General features: G+C 46.7%; 1 protein-coding gene across 9 annotated transcripts in view; it reads right to left on the bottom strand.

The window, feature by feature from the left end:
* Positions 1 to 5,369: 5,369 nt before the first annotated feature.
* HIPK2 (homeodomain interacting protein kinase 2) overlaps positions 5,370 to 18,195 on the bottom strand; it is a 219,002-nt gene continuing 206,176 nt past the window's right edge. For all 9 annotated transcript variants that reach the window (XM_031665119.1, XM_031665124.1, XM_031665121.1 and 6 more), the window contains exon 15: positions 5,370 to 17,131. In XM_031665119.1, coding sequence (XP_031520979.1) covers positions 16,661 to 17,131 — 471 coding nt within the window. In that variant the 3' untranslated portion in view covers positions 5,370 to 16,660. The remainder of the gene's footprint in view (positions 17,132 to 18,195) is intronic.

The following is an 18,195-nucleotide window of genomic DNA, read 5'->3' as shown; positions in this document are numbered from 1 at the left end:
TGTTATATATTCTAGAAGCTCAATAGTTTTAAGTTCTGCACTTAGGTTTATGATCTATCTTGAATTGGTCATTGTATATGTTGTGAGGTATGGATCAAAGTTCCTTTTTTTCCCATATAGACAGCCAGTTTTTCCATATAGATAGCCGTTTGTTGAAGAAACTTTCTATTTGCCATTGAAATGCTTTGGTGTGTTAGTTGAAATGAATTGACCCTGTAAGTGTGGATTTATTTTCTTTCTTTTTTTTTTTTTTTTCGAGACAGGATCTGGCTCTTCGCCCACGTTAGAGTGCAGTGGCATGATCTCCACTCACTGCAACTTCCACCTCCCAGATTCAAGTGATTCTTGTGCCTCAGCCTCCCAGGTAGCTGGGCTTACAAGCATGTGCCGCCATGCCCAGCTAATTTTTTGTGTTTTTGGTAGATGTAGGATCTCACTTTGTTGCCCAGGCTTGTCTTGAACTACTGAGCTCAAGCGATCTGCCTTCCTCAGCCTGGATTTACTTTCATACTCTCTGTTTTGTTTCATTAATTTATTTGTTTATCTTTACAACAATATTATACTTCATTCTTTTTCAAAATTGTTTTGACTCTTCTTTGGGTTCTTTAATTTTTCACATACATTTTTGTCATCAGTTTGTCAATTCTAAAAAAGAAAGTCTAGGATTTTGATTGAGATTGCATTGAATCTATAAATCAGTTTAGAGAGGTAATTTTAACAATGAGTATTTCAATCAATGAACGAGGTGGCTCTCTGGATTAATTTACAATTTTAAAAATTTTCTTTTAGCAATGTGTTACAAGTTTTAAGGATAAGCTTTTACATATATTTTGTTAAATTTATCCTTAAATATTTTTTATTTTTGTTGCTATCACAGACGGTATTGTTTTTAAAATTTAATATTCCAATTGTTGGTTGCTAGGATAAAGAAGTGCAAATGATTTTTGTACACTGACTTTTTATACTGTAACTTTGCCAGATTGGCTTGCTAGCTCTAGTAGGTTTTTATGTAGATTGGTTAGGATTTTGTATGCAATCATGTTTTCTCTGAATGAAGACAGTTTTACTTCTCCCTTTTCAATATTTTTATTATATGGTGTTTCATATTATACAATCTTGTGTTTTGTTGTATTTTTTTTTAACTTTTTTTTTTTTTTTTTTTTGAGACAGAGTCTTGCTCTGTCGCCCAGGCTGGGGTGCAGTGGCCGGATCTCAGCTCACTGCAAGCTCCGCCTCCCGGGTTTAGACCATTCTCCTGCCTCAGCCTCCCGAGTAGCTGGGACTACAGGCGCCCGCCACCTCGCCCGGCTAGTTTTTTGTATTTTTTAGTAGAGACGGGGTTTCACCGTGTTAGCCAGGATGGTCTCGATCTCCTGACCTCGTGATCCGCCCGTCTCGGCCTCCCAAAGTGCTGGGATTACAGGCTTGAGCCACCGCGCCCGGCCAAGTGGTCCTTTTCAAGGTTACCTGTAATCTAGCATTGCTTTAGAAGTGGCAGCAAATGAGGAGTGACCCTGTAGAAGAGACCATAGACCTAGAGATCTCCGTACATGGACAACAAGCATTTACAAAATGGAATTGATGGTCTCACAACACTGGATGAAATGTCTAGTTTCTAGCTATCGGTTTCTTCCGTATAGAATGAGGGTTGGGGTTGATGCTGAACAGTGGATGTTTTTCATCTTCAAGTAGTGCAAGACAGTGTATGGGAAGTCATGAAGGAAATAAATTTCCTAAGAGGAAGTTTGTGTGGTCCAAGTTGGATATAAAATGTGTGAGGTGGGTGAAAGAAAGAGTCCCAGACTCTTTTTGTTTTTGAGACAGAGTCTCGCTTTGTTGCCCAAGGCTGGAGTGCAATGGCATGATCTGGGCTCACCGCAACATCTGTCTCCTAGGTTCAAGTAACTGAGATTACAGGCGTGAGTTACCGCGCGTGGCACAGATTCCTTCTTTAAAGCTGAATGCTGGCAAAAAGGAAGGACTGAAAATGAAAGTTAAGAGACATGAGGATATTCAAGTGTTACATCTACACTTTGCTCTTAATGTATGCTCTGCTTTTATACTTAATATTTGCTTCAAGTTATCTATTTTAGTAAACGGTTAGAAAACATATATAAGCTAGACTGTCATAAAAAACTTTACACTTGTTTGGAACAGGCTAGGGCATAGCTGTTGAAACCCAGCCATGTGCCCTAAAAGCAAGGAAGGGTTTGCGATGCAGGAGCATCCCGTCTAGAGCCAAAGCCGCAACAGGGACCACCACAACCTGGATGCCAAATGAGGGCGCCATTTACTTGTTTACTTGGTCTTTCTCTAGGGGCCACCTTGGCAGGTAAGCAGCTTATCAATTTTATTACCCCAATATTAAATATGCTTAAGGGAAATACTGACAACAGTAAGTTTATCTTTTCATTTTAGACTTAAACAACTTCGCGGTACACAGATGTGAGCTCCTTGGATACAGCTACACTGCCTTCCCCTTTGACCCACTCTTATCTCTTTTTTGTTTTTGTTTTTGAGACAGAGTCTGGCACGATCTTGGCTCACTGCAATATCCACCTCTTGGGTTCAAGCCATTCTCCTGCCTCAGCCTCCCGAGTAGCTGGGATTATAGGAATGCACCACCACACCTGGCTAATTTTTATATTTTCAGTACAGACAGGGTTTCACCATGTTGGCCAGGCTGGTCTCGAATTCCTGACCTCAGGTGATCCCCCCAACCCCGCACCGGCCTGGCCCACTCATACCTCACTGGTGTGCAGAATCTACTTCCCTTTCCGTTTCCACATGATGTGATTCCTCTCAGTGCATTTGTCGTAAAAATGACAAAATGCATGATGGAAGAATTCTGAAGCTTTGTCCAAATGTGTTGCGTGGATTTCACATAGTTTACATTTTAGCTGAGTTGAATTTAATCTGAGTTGAAGTGTGGGCCACATTCAGGGTTTTGTTTGTATTACTGGAGTTCTGGGAGATGCTGAATTTGGAGACTGGAGAGGTGGGTTGGGGGTTGGATGAAGGTGGCTGAGGGGTGTGTTCATTCACCCGAAGATGCCTTGACCACACACTCTGTGCCTGGCATTGTAATAGATGCCCCGGAAGCAGATGAAAGACAGATCTTTACCTGAAAGAATGTTAGGGTTTTGTGGGGAAGGAAAATAAGGGAAACAATGTTGACAGTGTGGTCTAATGAGGAACAATGTACAAGGCGCTGGGAACCGAGACCGGGGCTACCTGCCTCAGTCAGGAGCGTTAGGGCAAGCTCCCTAGAGAGGGGACTCAGGCTGCTTCTTGAAGGACATTTGGGAGCACGGCTGAAGGTCTGAAAGAGGGAGGAGACGTTTGAAGGAGAAAGAGCCCTGGGGAGACAGGAAAGGACGGGGGGAAGCACAGGGACTTTCTCCCCTGGGGCTGAAGGGATCCGAGGCAGCAAGGCGGATGCCGCTGGGACTGGAGGAGGGGGATGAGAGCACTCTGTCCAGCAGCCTGAACCTCTTTGGGTTGCCTGGGGAGTAGAGGTCTCATGAGAGTGCGGCTCAGGGCCTGGAGAGATTGGTGTTTCCCATTAGCCACAGAAGTTGCTGCTGGAACAGAAGGCCTAGCAAGGCTGGAGGTCGTTCGTTTTCAGGGCTTGGTGGTCCTCCCCAGTAGCCCTCGGAGCAGAGGTGGACGGCAGAATCACTGAGCCATTGTGAGGGGGTGTGGCAGAGGCAAAAGGCGGTGAGTTGCGGGTGTGGGGGAGAAGGTGGGTGGAGTGAAAGGCTGTGGAGTTTAGCCTGGCCAACCTAGAGGCACAGAAGACTGAGGGCTTGGAACCCAGAGCTCCTCAGACTTGAAAATCCTGGAAATGGAAGCCAGGATGAGTGCTGGGTGGAGAAACAGGGCCCCTTGTGCATTGCTGGTGGGAATGTGAAATGGTACAGCTGCTATGGGGAGCAGAATGATGGGACTTCAAAGAGTTAATCTTAAAATTGCTGTACGATCCAGCAATTCCCTTGTGGGTACGCTCCCAGAAGAATAGAAAGCAGGGATTTGAACAGATCTTTTGCACACCAATATTCACAGCAGCATTTGCACAACAGCCAAAAGATGGAAGCAACTCAAATGTCCATTAACAGATAAATGGATCGGCCAAATGTGATCTCTCCATACAATGGAATATTATTTGGCCATGAAAAATAATGGAATTCTGAGGTATGCCATAACATGAATGAACCTTAAAAACATTATGCTAAGTGAGATAAGCCAGACACAAAAGGACAAATATATGATTCTACTTACATGAAATATCTAGAATAGGCAAACTCATGGAGACAGAGTAGAAGGGTGGTTGCTAGGGGCTGGGTGGAGGGAGAAATGGGGAGTTGCTAATGGGGACAGAACTTGTGTTTGGGATGAGGAAAAAATTCTGGAAATAGTGGTGACGGCTATATAATAATGTGAATGTATTTAAGGTTGCTAGCAGTCCACTTAAAAATGTTAAAATGGTAATTTTATATTATGTATATTTTACCATAATTTAAGACAAAAAGAGTGTCAGAAGGCTGGGAAACCCCAGTCCCAGCAGGATGTGGAGTTTCTTAGGCTTGCTGAGGTGGAGCTGCTGCAGGCACAGGGCCTGGATGGGGCTGTGGAGCACAGGTGCAGAGTGACAAGAGCCCTGGCGATGGGTTAGCAAGCCACAAGGCTGCGGGTGCTGATGGTGTCTGGTGAGACGGCAGGGCCTGGGTGCGGAGGATCCGGGGTGCATGTTGGAAAGCTTCCATGACAGCAGGTGACAGCCACACCTTAAGTGTCAGGGACAGAGATTGGGAGCCGATGGGGCTGAAATGGCTTGGAAGAGGCAGTAGGAAGCTGGGAGACTCTTAGCCCTACTCAGCTGCATGGGAATGGGTACTAACATGAGCTCAAGGCCCTCCCTCTCTCTGCAAATTTTCAATGCAGTGGTGGCTTCTACACATTTCCAGAGCCATTAAATAATCTCGGCTGGGCACAGTGGCTCACGCCTGTAATCCCAGCACTTTGGGAGGCCGAGGCAGGTGGATCACCTGAGGTTGGGAGTTCAAGACCAGCTTGACCAAAAATGGAGAAACCCCGTCTTTACTAAAAATACAAAATTAGCCAGGCGTGGTAACGCATGCCTGTAAATCCAGCTACTTGGGAGGCTGAGGCAAGAGAATTGCTTGAACCTGGGAGGTGGAGGTTGCAGTGAGCTGGGATCGTGCCATTGCACTCCAGCCTGGGCAACAAGAGCAAAATTCCGTCTCAATAAACAAACAAACAAACCCAAAATACGTTACTTGTAACAATAAACTCTTCACTCTTATGACAGGTCTGGTTCCAGGATAAATAAGCATGCCAGGCAGGTGTACAGTGATTTCAAACAGTTTAATGTAATTCCAAGACAAAGTGTGATTACATTTCTACACATATACAATATGCATATGTGAGTTTACAAATTTTAATTAATAAGTCGTTTCACCTCGGAGACCGAAAAAATGATCAAAAAGAAACTGTGAGTAACAAGCTATAACATAGTTCACCACAATGGGACCCCCCTTTTTCTCACCCTACAGTTAGTAATATTACAATTAAAATAACTATATTCTTCTATATTTTTTCTGTTAAAATCATCTCATAAATTTACAATGCTATTATTAGTTTCCAAGACTAATATAAATTCACTCCATTTTTCTACAACGAAAATGATTAATTTAGAAGCACACGACGTCATGATGAAAAACACAAGCATTTTAGTAGCAAGGACTTGATCAGTTAAGAATTAGTTTTCTTGTAAAACATTCTAAAGCCAAGTAAAATATCCATTCTTATAACATACCTATAATATGAGACTAAGGAATAGGTTACATATAGGTCTACAACACATTGGTTTGTCTTTAAAAAAACAAAAGTAGACATTTATAAATAAAAAAGAGGGACAATTCACATAGGAAAAAGAGGTACACGAGAAAATACTGTTGCACGCAATAATTTTCACACAGATTAACATGGATTAACACTTTTTATTACAGAAACCGTACAGTGAAGGAACACAACAGACCAGGGCTTTCATAGGGTTATTGAGATTGAGCTGAGATGACCTGGGAGAGAAAGATCTAGGTGAGATGACCCTGGGGAGGGAGCCACGTTCCTTCGACCTGGTGACTTAGTGTCACCAGGTCTCCTCTTCCCTGTTCTCATTTTGGGGAGTGAGTCTTTCTATCCAGTGTCCTGAATTCATGGGCAGTTGAAAGGTAAACATTTCTACAGATCCGTTCTCTTTCTATCCTAATGGATACCATTTTTGGAAATGTGATAGAATATCAGAGGCTGCAGCTCAATACATGTGGTCAAAGCAAAACGGGATGGAAAATTCCAGTCACTCTGATTTGTTGCCCCCGTCACCCACCGATGCGCTTGAAGCTGGGACCCAGTGAGAGCAGGGGCACCCTACAGGGCCCGCTGGCTCTGCCATGGTGAGGTGGATGACAAGGGCCTGGTGCCATGCCTCAGCCCCATGTGTGCGGAGTGGCCTGGGACAAGGCCCATGCACGTCCAAGACACCAGTGCTAACTCCGACCTCTAAAGAGCTCTTCCTCCTCCTCATCCGTAAAGCTATACTTCTTCTATCAAATTTGGTTTGATATATATACACAAACATATATATCAATATCTATCTCTATACAGTGATTCTACTAAACTAGAAATTCTGCTGCCCCAAAGCATGACTTTCTGGTCTATTTCATTTGGTTAAAAAAATGCACACAAAGAGGATGAAGAGATGATTTGGGGGCCAGAGATGATTGTGCCCTGGAAAGTCCATGGAAGAAGCTTGAAGTGAGCAGGAACACAAAAGGGAGGAGAGCCAAAACGCGGGACCCACTGACTCACGGCAGTGCAGACGGGAACATCTGCCCGGGGACTGGGTGGGGCAGGACAGGGCGGGGTGGGGGTGCGCTCTCTGTTCATTAGTTACAGGAAGCTACCAGGGATGTGCATGGTCAAGTCACTTTCTACTTCCCAAGTTCCTCCTTATAACCTGAGCCAAACAATTTCAACAATGACAATCTGTTGCCCCTTCAGCCCAGCAGGCGACTCTTGACAGGGAGTTCTGACCACCAGTCTCAAGGCTGACTGGGGCCTTCTTGCCGGCTCTTGCGCTTTCTGGGAGTCCTGGGTGCCTTGGCCCGGGGCAGTGGTGACAGCAGGGTGGAGGCAGAGGTGGCCCTGGGGACAGTGACCCTATATGAGGAAGGGGGCAGTGCCAGGAGAGATTCATTGGAGATTGGTTACAAGGAAGCTAGGGAGAGCAGAGGCAGAGCCCTTTTTCAGATACAACATACTTACTTTTCAAATGAACAAAAAGGCAATTTCTATGTTTTAAAAACATAAGCCCTAAAAACAATGACACAAAATTCATTTGGTTAATTCATGTAAAGGAAAAAACAACACCACCACTACACAAACAGGAAAGTGGGAGTATGATTAGGAGGGGTGAGATGAAAACTATTTTACAGTAACATTTCTACCAAAAGACTGTCGTAAGAACACACTGTCAATGCAGTTCACAGGGAAAAAGCAAAAGTGGTATATTTTTTGTATTTTTTAAAAGCTCCCTGGTCCCAGGTGTTTTGCAGTTTTCAAGGTCTTATCTGCTAAAGGAATGCCCTTTAGGTCACAGCAGGTCCTCTGCAGTTTGGTGGTGGCACAAGAGAAAGCAAAAGAAACCAAGACTCAGGGAAACTGCCATGCCCCCAGTCTGTTTCTGCGTGACAGTGGGGCCCATTCCCATCTCAAAGCATCTCTCTCGTTCCAAACACGATGTCTGTTTAGAGTAGGTCTCAAAGGACCAGGCTGAGCTGCCCCTCTGTCTCCGCCTTCTTCTCCTGCTCAGCCCTGACCATCTCTGAGAGGATGCTAAGGTCCCCCTCCCACCGAACTAGGCTTTGAGTCTAAGCTGGACAATAAGTAAAACGTAAACATAGCCTTTTACACTGATTTTGCTTTCAAGGGGAAAACGAATAAATGACAGCAGATATATGGAAAACCCAGCCAGCGACCATGGGAATAGGGGTAAATGGTCCTCCCCTACAAAGCGCTGATGAAAATATCACCCCGGGCCCAGAAGTAGCAGCTGCGCCTTCATGGTCACCTGAATCCCAGTCTCTTCTACTGCCTGGTGCCTGGAAATCAGTGGATCTATTAATAAGTTAAATATTCAAATCAAGACAAAAATCAATGAACCAGGTTAACTGTTCTCAATGACTTTTCCAAGATCTCAGAGAGAAGGCCTTGAACTCAAGTGTTTAGATGACATGCATGAGACCTTCGCATCTGGCCCGGGCTGCGGACTCACACCTTCTCCCTCCATCTGGATTGCCTTTCATGTTCTCTCGAGTTCACATGGAAACTAATAATCCGGAGGGCAGTGCACATGCTGGACTACAGAAGAGTCTGGGACAACACACCTGCCTTGGGGGAGACGCAGCCTGCAACTAAGAGGCATTCGCTGGGGTTTGCAGATGTCAGTTATAAACAGAACTTTTCTTTAAAAAGTACCAGTCTAAATGTAAACTATAAAACACTTTAACTATAAAACGTAGCCAGAAATATGCTTAAGTATCCACAGTCAATAGTTTAGTTTCCTCATTTAAAATGTGACTCTCTTGATAGCTTAGAAGGCTAACAGCATTTTACAGTAGCTAAAAACATATATACTTAACATGTGCATTTGAACATCACATTTGAGTACAACACACAAAGAATAATCTCTTCCTTGGTTTCATTTTTGTTGTAAAGATGAGCTATTTTCAGAATTCACTTAAGCAACGATGACTGGGGTATGAAGTAATCATTATTTTCAGCCCACAGAGAATTCATAGTCTTTAAATTCCAAGATCAAGCTGGCTACATGATTTCAAAAAAGGCTAAAACCAGGATGAATGCCCACATTTGAGGTAATTATTGCCATTAGGTCACAGTTTGTGTAAGATAATGTATCTAAAACCTTCTAAAAAAAACTTTAGGTGTTCTGCCAGAATTCCAGAATACCTATTGAAACCAACCAGGATTTCAAACTCCGATTAGTTGGGTTTGCTTCCAATGGAGTTAAAGTTCTAAAAGATTCTAGAACTTGTGTAAACTACCTAAGAATTTAGGCAAACAAGCCTGGAGCCAGTCAACAAAGAAGGTTTTAAACGAAAAAAGGAACAAGAAACCCACTGAAAACAACTGAAAAATATTTCATAATAAATGATAATAGTTCTTTTAAAAAATTAAAAATCTAGTCCTAAGCATTTCTAAATTCTCACCATCTTTCAACCAAAACAAAAATGCATCTGTATTTCTGTTAATCTCATACCAGGGCAAGAGACACTCCTTCCTTTTATCATGAAAGCTGGCTGGTTTTCCTGTTTATACAATTGTTGCTATTTCTTTGAGAAGAGTATCTATCTCAACAGAAAACGTTCTTTTGTTCCTCTAAGTCTTGTCTTTCTTCCACCTCTACTTCTTTTTTTTTTTTTTCTTTTTCTTTTTTTTTCTTTTTTAACAGAAAGAAAAAAGTTCCTGGACACCAGACCCACATATGGTATTTACAAATTTGGTGTGAACCCTGCCTCTGGTTCTGCCCAGAGCTGAAGAGTGAATCTATCACAGAGATCAGAGCTGTCAGGATAATTATCAAGTGCAGTAAAAAATAGCATTTTGAAAAAAATATATACCTTTAGTATTGCCTTTCTAGAATTAACTATAAGCAAGAAAAAATTATTTTTTAAAGAAGAAAAGAATACTTCTTTTTCACTCTTACTTATAAGAGCTGGTTGTAGCAGCACTACTAAAGCTAGTTGGTATGCTGGAAAGAAATCTAAAAGGAATTCTACTATGAATCAAAAGAAACTCTCCAGAGATTTTCTCTCAAAATCAAACTAATTCTGCCCCTTTTGCCTAAATCCAACTCAGGAGCCCCCTCTTTGCACAGTCCTTCAGCTGAGTCCCACAGTGCACGGGATGGCACAGGGTGATGCTGTGTAAAGGCCTTTCTTTGCTCAGACATGCAGGAGACAGCTGCCAAGCTCAGTTCTGGAGCTGGGCAGACTCAGGTTCAAGCCCTCCTTGCTCCTCATGAGCTGTGTGGCTCTGGCCAGTTTCCTCGGCTGTAGGGGGACTAATATTGCCGATCTCACAGGGCTGCTGAAAAGATGAAACAGGACGACCCATGAGCAATTCCCAGCACAGTGTGTGGCATGCAGGAAGCGGGAGTATCACTAAATGGTTCATAGAAATACGAGGCCACGCATTGCTATTAATTTAAAAAGTTAAAAGATTAAAAATCACATCTCAGGAAGGGCACCTTGGGAATTCTGGCCCATCACTGCTTTATCCTTCCTTCAACACCTTCCACTTCTCGGAGCATCTGGTCAGCTCCCTTATCTATAAATGGGGGCTGTTATCCGCCTCCCTGTGGGGTGGCTGTGGGGGCCCCTTGAGACAACGCTCATAAAGGCGTTGGCCCGGGAGTCGTGAAAGTATTCAACAAATGCTGGCTATTATTTACTTGAGAGATATTGCAAATTTTAACAAATAAGGGACAGTCGGTGCCATGTTCAGCACAGGGATCTGAGATGAGGGGCTCCCATAGGCTTGGGCAAGTCCAGCAGGGGGCATCAGGAAGACCCCCTCTGGTGCTGGTGTTCTGGGACAGGAGACCTGCAGGGGGCACTTCTCCACAAACTCTCACTGGGTCTGAGCAAAGAACGGCCTGGAGTTCTTTTTTGAACTTTCCGGAAGCTGCAACAAAGACATGAGAAACCTCTACTATGCTGGGTCCCTCTAGTGAGCCATGGTGCCAAAAGCCTCCAATACGTTTCTTTTGCATTTAAATCCTGTTTCACCGCCTTCCATTCTCTAGTGGCCTGAGATTTTACTGAGTCTGGTCTGTGGAGATGAGAAGTAAGAGTTCTAAGGCATCAAAGTGGAAAAGTACTGCTATTCCGAGCCCAGCCCCCACGTGCTCTACGTCCCTGATGCAGCTGAACTCCTGGCAGCTCTGCTTTGCTCGCTCCCATGGTGGCCCGGGATTAGTCAAGCCCACCTATTGGTACAGCTCCTTGTCTCCCAGTAGCAGCAGCATCCAAGGGGTCTCCTCCACTCCTCTTAAAAGAATAGCACAGTTTTGAAACAAATACAATTTTTTTTTTTTTTTTTTAAAAAAGGAGAGGAAAGAGAAAGACAAACAGAATTGCATCACTAATGATGTCATTATTGCCTGGAAAGAAAGGAGGGGAAGGCCATTTTGTCCATCTCTGGAGGCATCTTTGAGAAGGGTTCTTTGGCTAAAGAAAGGAACAGCTTCACTTTCCTTTCCAATTTGGTAAGGACATCTCTGGCCTGCTCAAGTTTGAAGCTTCCCCGTCAGAAATCTGTAAAACACATCAGAAGGAAAAGACACAGACAGGGAATGAAGCCTGCAAAGTCCCTTGGGCTGGAATGTCTCGTGGCAAAGTCACTCCTGCTGGCGCTGTGGAGTCCCAGGCTGCCTGCGGAAGGAACCCTCGCCTCTCTTGAATTCTCTCTGCTACTGGAGAGCACTGAGTCATTTCCTTCTTTCCATTTTCTGTCCTAGTGGCTACCTGACAGGCCAGCAAGAGTGGTGGTCCCACACCCCACCCTGCCCTCAGCATCAGACAGAGAACCTGGGACGAAAGCTGGGGCGAGCTGGGGCCCCATGTCACTCTCTCAACCATAAGCCATCAGTAATACTTCCCGAAGCCTCCTCATCTCCTCCCTCCAGTTTCCAAGAAAGTTTGTTCCACTCACTCACACACGCTCACACGGCCTAAATCTTCCACCCCAAGCTTGTTCCAATATGAGTGTTTGCCATTCCCAAGGTCCAACCAAGGGAAATCGTTCTGTCGGCAGTTGGGCTAATCTCCCCTTCCCTTCCTGACGTCCATTCGTCTCACATGTTGTGTCGGGCAGGCTGAGTCTTCCAGGTTGAAGAGGACAAAGGTCAGCTGGCTTCCCCAGCCTGCAAACACCTCAGCCACCAGGAAGACTAGAAAGGCTAACAGTCCAGGAGATGAATGCCGCTTTGCTCCAACCCTTCTTTTTCCTCTGAATTCCACTGACCGCACGCTCCACTTCACAGTATTAATTGGCATCAAGCCTCGACTCTCCCACCCCCTTGATCTGCTCACCCACTTCCCTTGGAAACATCCAAAACATCATGAAGAGGCCCTAAGCACAGAGACATGGGGGCCCACGTCCAGACGGGCCAGTCAGAACCCAGTGAGCAGAAGCAAATCGCCCTGCGGTTCACCAGGCTCCAATTAAACACTCCTCCATGACCTGATATTTCAAATCTTCCCCTCTTCCTCTGAACAATGTTTCTTCAAAAGGGAAGGAGGAAGCCCACGAAAGACTAGAGGATGCGCTAGATGATTTGTGGGCTAAGTAAGGACTAGATTGGCATCCCTCTGCTTGAGAGCTTGGTCCTAGTGACAGCAGCCTATTTGCCAAGGTGACCACATGGCAGATTCGGCCAGGTATGCAACTGGGCTTTCAGGGAGCTGGCCTCTCCTGCACGGAGCTTCTCCTGGGGCTTCTGATGTGGCAGCTCCATGCATGGGGTAGAGGAGGCCATCGGGTGAGGACTAGGAGGATGTGCACTAATGTTTGCTGAGCATCTGTGGGGCTGGCATCGCCCAATACTTCCCTTCCCTTCCCTTTGGTGAAGCTGGCTATTTCACCCCTGTCTTCATCTGGGGCCTAGCACTTTGTGGGTCTGGGGACACCATGTGAGCACCCAGCACACACAGCACAGTGCACTGAGGATGTGGCTGGAGCCCACTTTCAGAGGGGGCATAACTTGTGATGCCTGAGCAGCCACCCAGCTTTGTTCAGGGTTTCTCTGGCTTCTTGCCATCCTTCCACCCACTTCCAGCTGGCCAGAATTGGGTGCTGGGAGCGTGCATCACAGGGGGAGGGGGCAGGCTAAGGAACTGGGTGGTGTGGTGAAATTTCCTGGGGGAGGTACCACCTGCCAGTCACTCTTACGCCACCTCACTGTGCCCAGCAGCTTCTGGGAGGGGGCAAATGTTTCTGCCGTGAAGAATCTAAGCCACGCCCCAGGTGCGCAGATGGGAAAAGGGTGGATGTGTGGGGAAGCGGCTGGGGTCACCTCTGGGAGGGAATTTTCTTGCTTAAATATCAGAGGCAAGACAAAGATTTAGTTAACAGATTTCAGAAGCACAGGAGAACTCTGAGGATGTGGGAGAGAAGCCAGCTAAGGGCTGGATAGTCAGTGACTCAGCATTCCCCGAGCCCACGAGATGCCACCTGACATCGCATCCCAGCTCGCTAGGATCTAGAAAATGACAACCTTGATGGTGACCATGTTGTCAGAAGCCCAATCAAGGCTTTGATTCTTCTTTAAACTTTTGTTCTGTGGTGGATCTTTCTTGACGGCTCTTGGTGGGATAGAGATGACAGAAACAATTTTCCTACTTCTTAAGTCTTTCCTTTTTTTTTTGCCTGACAAAACTGGACATCTGGATGTCCCTCCAGTCTACTCATATACTCACAGAGAGAATAAGTTTAAATATTAAAGAGAAAACACAAAGATACTTGGAATAAACGTGCATTTAAAACCCTGACTAAAATATCAACATAATGATCATAATTACAATGGTAATAAAAATAATTAGTACAATATTATCTTTATGAGCAGCATGGAAATTTCATTCCTGATCTGGAAGAATAAAAGGAAAGAAAATGTCAGGTGAAAGTAGCCTCCAACTTAAGCAGACAGAAGAATTTTCTTTAAAACAAAAAGAACATTTTAAGCTGTCTTTCCCCCTAAAAGATCAGATCTAGAAAGGGCTGGAAGTGAACTGTGCCCTGGAGTCTGGGGGTGCTCTCCAATAAGGCGAACTGAGGCTCATTTGCAGCCACGACTTGGAACTCGGGATGAGACCTAATGGGCTACTGCTGCCATCTGGCTGCCAAAAAGTCCCTAACAGATGGATTTTCCAGGCTGACCCAGCTGTGGAGCAGGGGGTCCTCTGGCTTCTGTGTCCTCTGAAACCTTTGCTGCCCTCACCCTCTCTCAACTGACCATTGTCCTGCTGTCTCAGAGGGTTGCACTTCCCCACCTCCAGATAAAGATGGTATTGACAATGGCCTGAGGGGAGGGCATCTCCTTGCTGTAGGCCTCTTGCCTGCTCAGCCTCCAGCGGGCACTTGGCAAGACGGCCCAGCTGTGCCCAGCATCGAGCAGTCATGGTGCCCTTCCTTCTCGCTGGACTAAGCTGTTTCCAGTTTGGGGACCTATTTCTTTGTAAGTAAGAATTTATGGTTGGGGTGGGGAAGTTTCCAGAGTTATTTCACAGCTAAGAGCTAAGTAACGGCTTCGTTACTGAGTTAGTTGGATATCACTACAAACACACCTTTCACAGTAGATCCTTGAGGAGGACTGCAGAGTGAGGAAGTAAAGGGCGGGAGGATAAGGATGGGGCCGCTGACTCGGGAAAGATCTCTTTGCACCTTGGAAACCTGCCTATGGGGTCAGCTAAGGACTCAACATCAGAAGCAAACAATTAGAACCACCCTTTTCGGCCCCATCCTTGGCCAGATTCTCCTGCCAATCACATTCACATATTTCAGAGTTATTTACTATGAAGACAGAGAACTCCCCACCTCTCCACACCTCCATCCCCAGCAGTGTCCAAAGCCTGAGAAAACTTCCAGAATGTGTCAAAGGTGCAAAGAGGGCAAAGGGCAGATTTCTTTGGAAATTTAACTGTGTGAATTTTTCCAAAGTGCAGCGTCAGACCCCCGGTCACCCTCATACGTGTCCCTCCAACCTTCTGCCCACCAGAACTCTTGGAAACCAAAACCAAAATCATGTCTTCAGCAGACCTGGGTAATGTGAGGAGAGAATTCAACAGCAAACAGAGGTTGGTGGTTGTCTACAGAAGAAGGGATCTGGCAAGATCGTTAGAGCAAAACAGCCCAGGGAGTCGTAGGAGAGAGTGGAGTCCCGTGCGAGGCTGAGAGCTCCAGGCTCTCACCGTGGGAGGGACTAGGGGGTGCTGCCTGGGGCGGGAGACAGCTGCCTGGCAAGGCCAACAGTCCCGAAACCTCTGGCCTCACAAATGGCAGAGCTGGGGACAGAGTGGGGCAGGGGTGAAGGGTGGGGAGTCTCTCTGGGCCTCCGCCCACAAAGTACAACTCAACTACTACCACAACTCAACTCCCACTGTCCCCATCTCCAGACGCACCTGCCAGGCATCTGTCTCCTATATTTCTTTCAAGATCCATGGACTCTCTCCTAGCTCCTGCCAGCTTCCCTGGCATCCTTCCGCTAGCAAACAGCCCAGGAAAGACAATGGGCATTAACATTTTAAAAAGAAAAAGAAAAAAAAAAGGCCAGAGTAAACTGTTACAACAGCACAACAGAAGAGCTGAGATTGTGTCTGACTAGCCTCAGTTTCTTGGAGTACCAGTGGAAGTAAACCCTCACGCCGCGTCTGTCGCTCGGTAAGGCACTAGGAGGGAAGGATGCAGTGTCAAGACTGCGCCAGCTAGGGTGGCGGCGCCAAGGGCCACCCGGGGAGGGCGGTGCGTGCACACCCACACGCGCTCCCTCACCCGCACACCTGCACCGCCACATTGGTTACATGCCTATGTTATATCGCTTTTTTTTTTTTGTGCAATTACATTGAGGAATATTCTATTGGTATCATTGGAGTTGAACACAAGGTAGGAGACAAGGGTGCTGAGTGCTACATTCTACTAGGGTGTCCGTGACGACCGCTAGCCCTACGCTATGCGACTAGGGGTGGATTCAAAGAGAAAATACATTTTCAGAAAAGAAGAAAAATCTAAAGTTTGCAACACACATTATTAATGACATTTGAGGAACAACATTGCTTAGGGATTTATCCAGAGTGCTCAGAAAAAGAAAACCTGCCCCGCGCCCCCGGGGGCCTTCCAGCAGCCTGGCGTTCCCCATCATTCCTGACTAGGGAGCCTGGACTCGGCCTCGCCAACCCCACACCAGCTCCAAACATCAGCCTCCTCAGGCTGCAGCGTGACGTTCTGGAGAGCTGTTGACCCTTTCGAGTTCTGGAAAAATCCCTAAATCTTATGTTCAATTAATTAAAAATCTATTTGATTTCCATATCAGGTGTCCCTGACAGCAAAGTCTTCCGTATCACTTGCTGCCATATGAAAATAATCTTTGAAAAGTTCATAAAGTTCTTCAAAAACTGGGGCCCCCCGCTTCTGGAATCTTCCTGTTGCTCTCTTCTCCTTTCCAGTTTGGCGTAGAATGGGTTCTTGAGCTGTGTTTTTTGTTATTGACTTTTTTTTTTCCTTTTTCTTTTTTAAAATAAAAACCATAGATTTCCCACCCTCTATAATCCCTTCCTCTTAAAAATGTTCTCTTCTCTGCTCTACGTCCTCCCACTTCCCGGTTCAAGTTTCACTGGTGTCCCGTCCCGTCCCCCTGCCCCCCGCCCCTGCCCCTTTTGCATTGTTTGTGTGCGGCATCTTCAGTATAAAAGGCCAGCGCCCACGGTCCCAGGAGCGCCTCCCTCCTTCTCTCCCTCCTCCCTCGGGCCATTCTCTCCCTCCCTCCCTCCCTCCCCTCCAGTGTTTATATGTAAGGGTACTGGTTGACCTTGGCGGGGCTCAGTGGGTATCCAGTGTAGACGGTGGAGGCTGGCGAGGCGCTGATGTAGGTCTGGTGGGCAAACTGGGCTGGATACTGACTCGGGTGGATGGTGGGTGAGGGCAGGACCCGGGGGCCCATGCTCACGGGGACCTGGTGGACGATGCTGGCTGGGTAGGCAGTGTGCTGCACGGTGTGGCGCGCCGAGCCTTGCGAGGCCACCAGGTGGGCCACGGTGCCGGTGGAGCCCAGGGCTGCAGGCGCGGTGTAGGTGTAGAGGTGAGGCTGGGTGGGGAGGTGGGCGGCGGCGGCGGCTGCAGCCAGGTGGGGGTGGACAGTGCCGTGGCTGGGGCTGTTGTGCGGGAAGGAGTAGGGAGCCTGGGCCATGGTGGGAGTGATATAAGCCTGCTGCCGTCGGTGGCTCCCGGTGCGGTCCGCGGTGATGTGCTGCTGAGCCTGGGGAGGAGAGGCACCAAGAGAGACGTCACGGGCTGACACATGGGGAGGAAGGAATGGGAGGAGGGGCAGGAGGGCAGGAAGGAGGAAGAGAAGGGAAAGACGCCAGAAGTGACAGAAAGGGCTTCCCTCTGTGTGTTGAGAAAGTAAAAATTTACTTGGGACCCGGTGTGGTGGCTCATGCCTGTAATCCCAGCACTTTGGGATGCAGAGGTGGGCGGATCACCTGAGGTCAGGAGTTCGAGACTAGCCTGGCCAATATGGCGACACCCCGTCTCTATTAAAATACAAACAAATTAGCCGGGCATGGTGGCATGTGCCTTGCCTGTAGTCCCAGCTACTCAGTGGGCTGAGGCACGAGAATCACTTGAACCTGGGAGGCAGACGTTGCAGTGAGCTGAGATCACACAAGTGCACTCCAGCCTGGGTGACAGAGTGAGACTCTGTCTCAAAAAAAAAAAAAAAAAAAAAATCACTTGGACTGAGAAAGTCCCGACTTGGCCTGCCACTCACCAGGCTGGGGTGATACACGATAAAGCCAGCTGCAAAGTTACAGGAGAAAATATTTCTCCCAAGGACACATAGAAGCTGTGGCATTATCAGGATGCCCCAGGTTGGAGTGCAGTGGCATGAACCTAGCTCACTGCAGCCTTGAACTCCTGGCCTAGAATGACGCCCCCGCCTTGGGCTGCCGAGAAGCTGGGACTACAGGAGTGAGTCACCGCACCTGGCCAGGACACACTCTTTGAGCAGCAATTGCTTTCTCACTCACTGTAAAATCTTGTTCTCAAAATTGTTGGCTCTCACAGCATCTCTACAAAAAATTTTGAAAATTAGCTAGGTGTGGTGGCTCATGCCTGTAGTCTCAGCTACTCGGGAGGCTAAGGTGGGAGGATTACTTGAGTCCAGGAGGCAGAGGCTGCAGTGAGAGCCAATACTGTGCTACTGCACTTGAGCCTGGGTGACACAAAAAGACCCTGTCTTTCAAAAAAAAAAAAAAAAAAAGGGTTGGCTCTCAGAGGCATCGCTGTCCGAGGCTCTGTCAGTCCAAATAAAATAGCCCT

The sequence above is a fragment of the Papio anubis genome, chromosome 4, assembly GCF_008728515.1.
Source record: "Papio anubis isolate 15944 chromosome 4, Panubis1.0, whole genome shotgun sequence".
Taxonomy (NCBI): Eukaryota; Metazoa; Chordata; class Mammalia; order Primates; family Cercopithecidae; genus Papio; species Papio anubis.
This window is presented reverse-complemented; position numbering and strand designations above follow the sequence as displayed.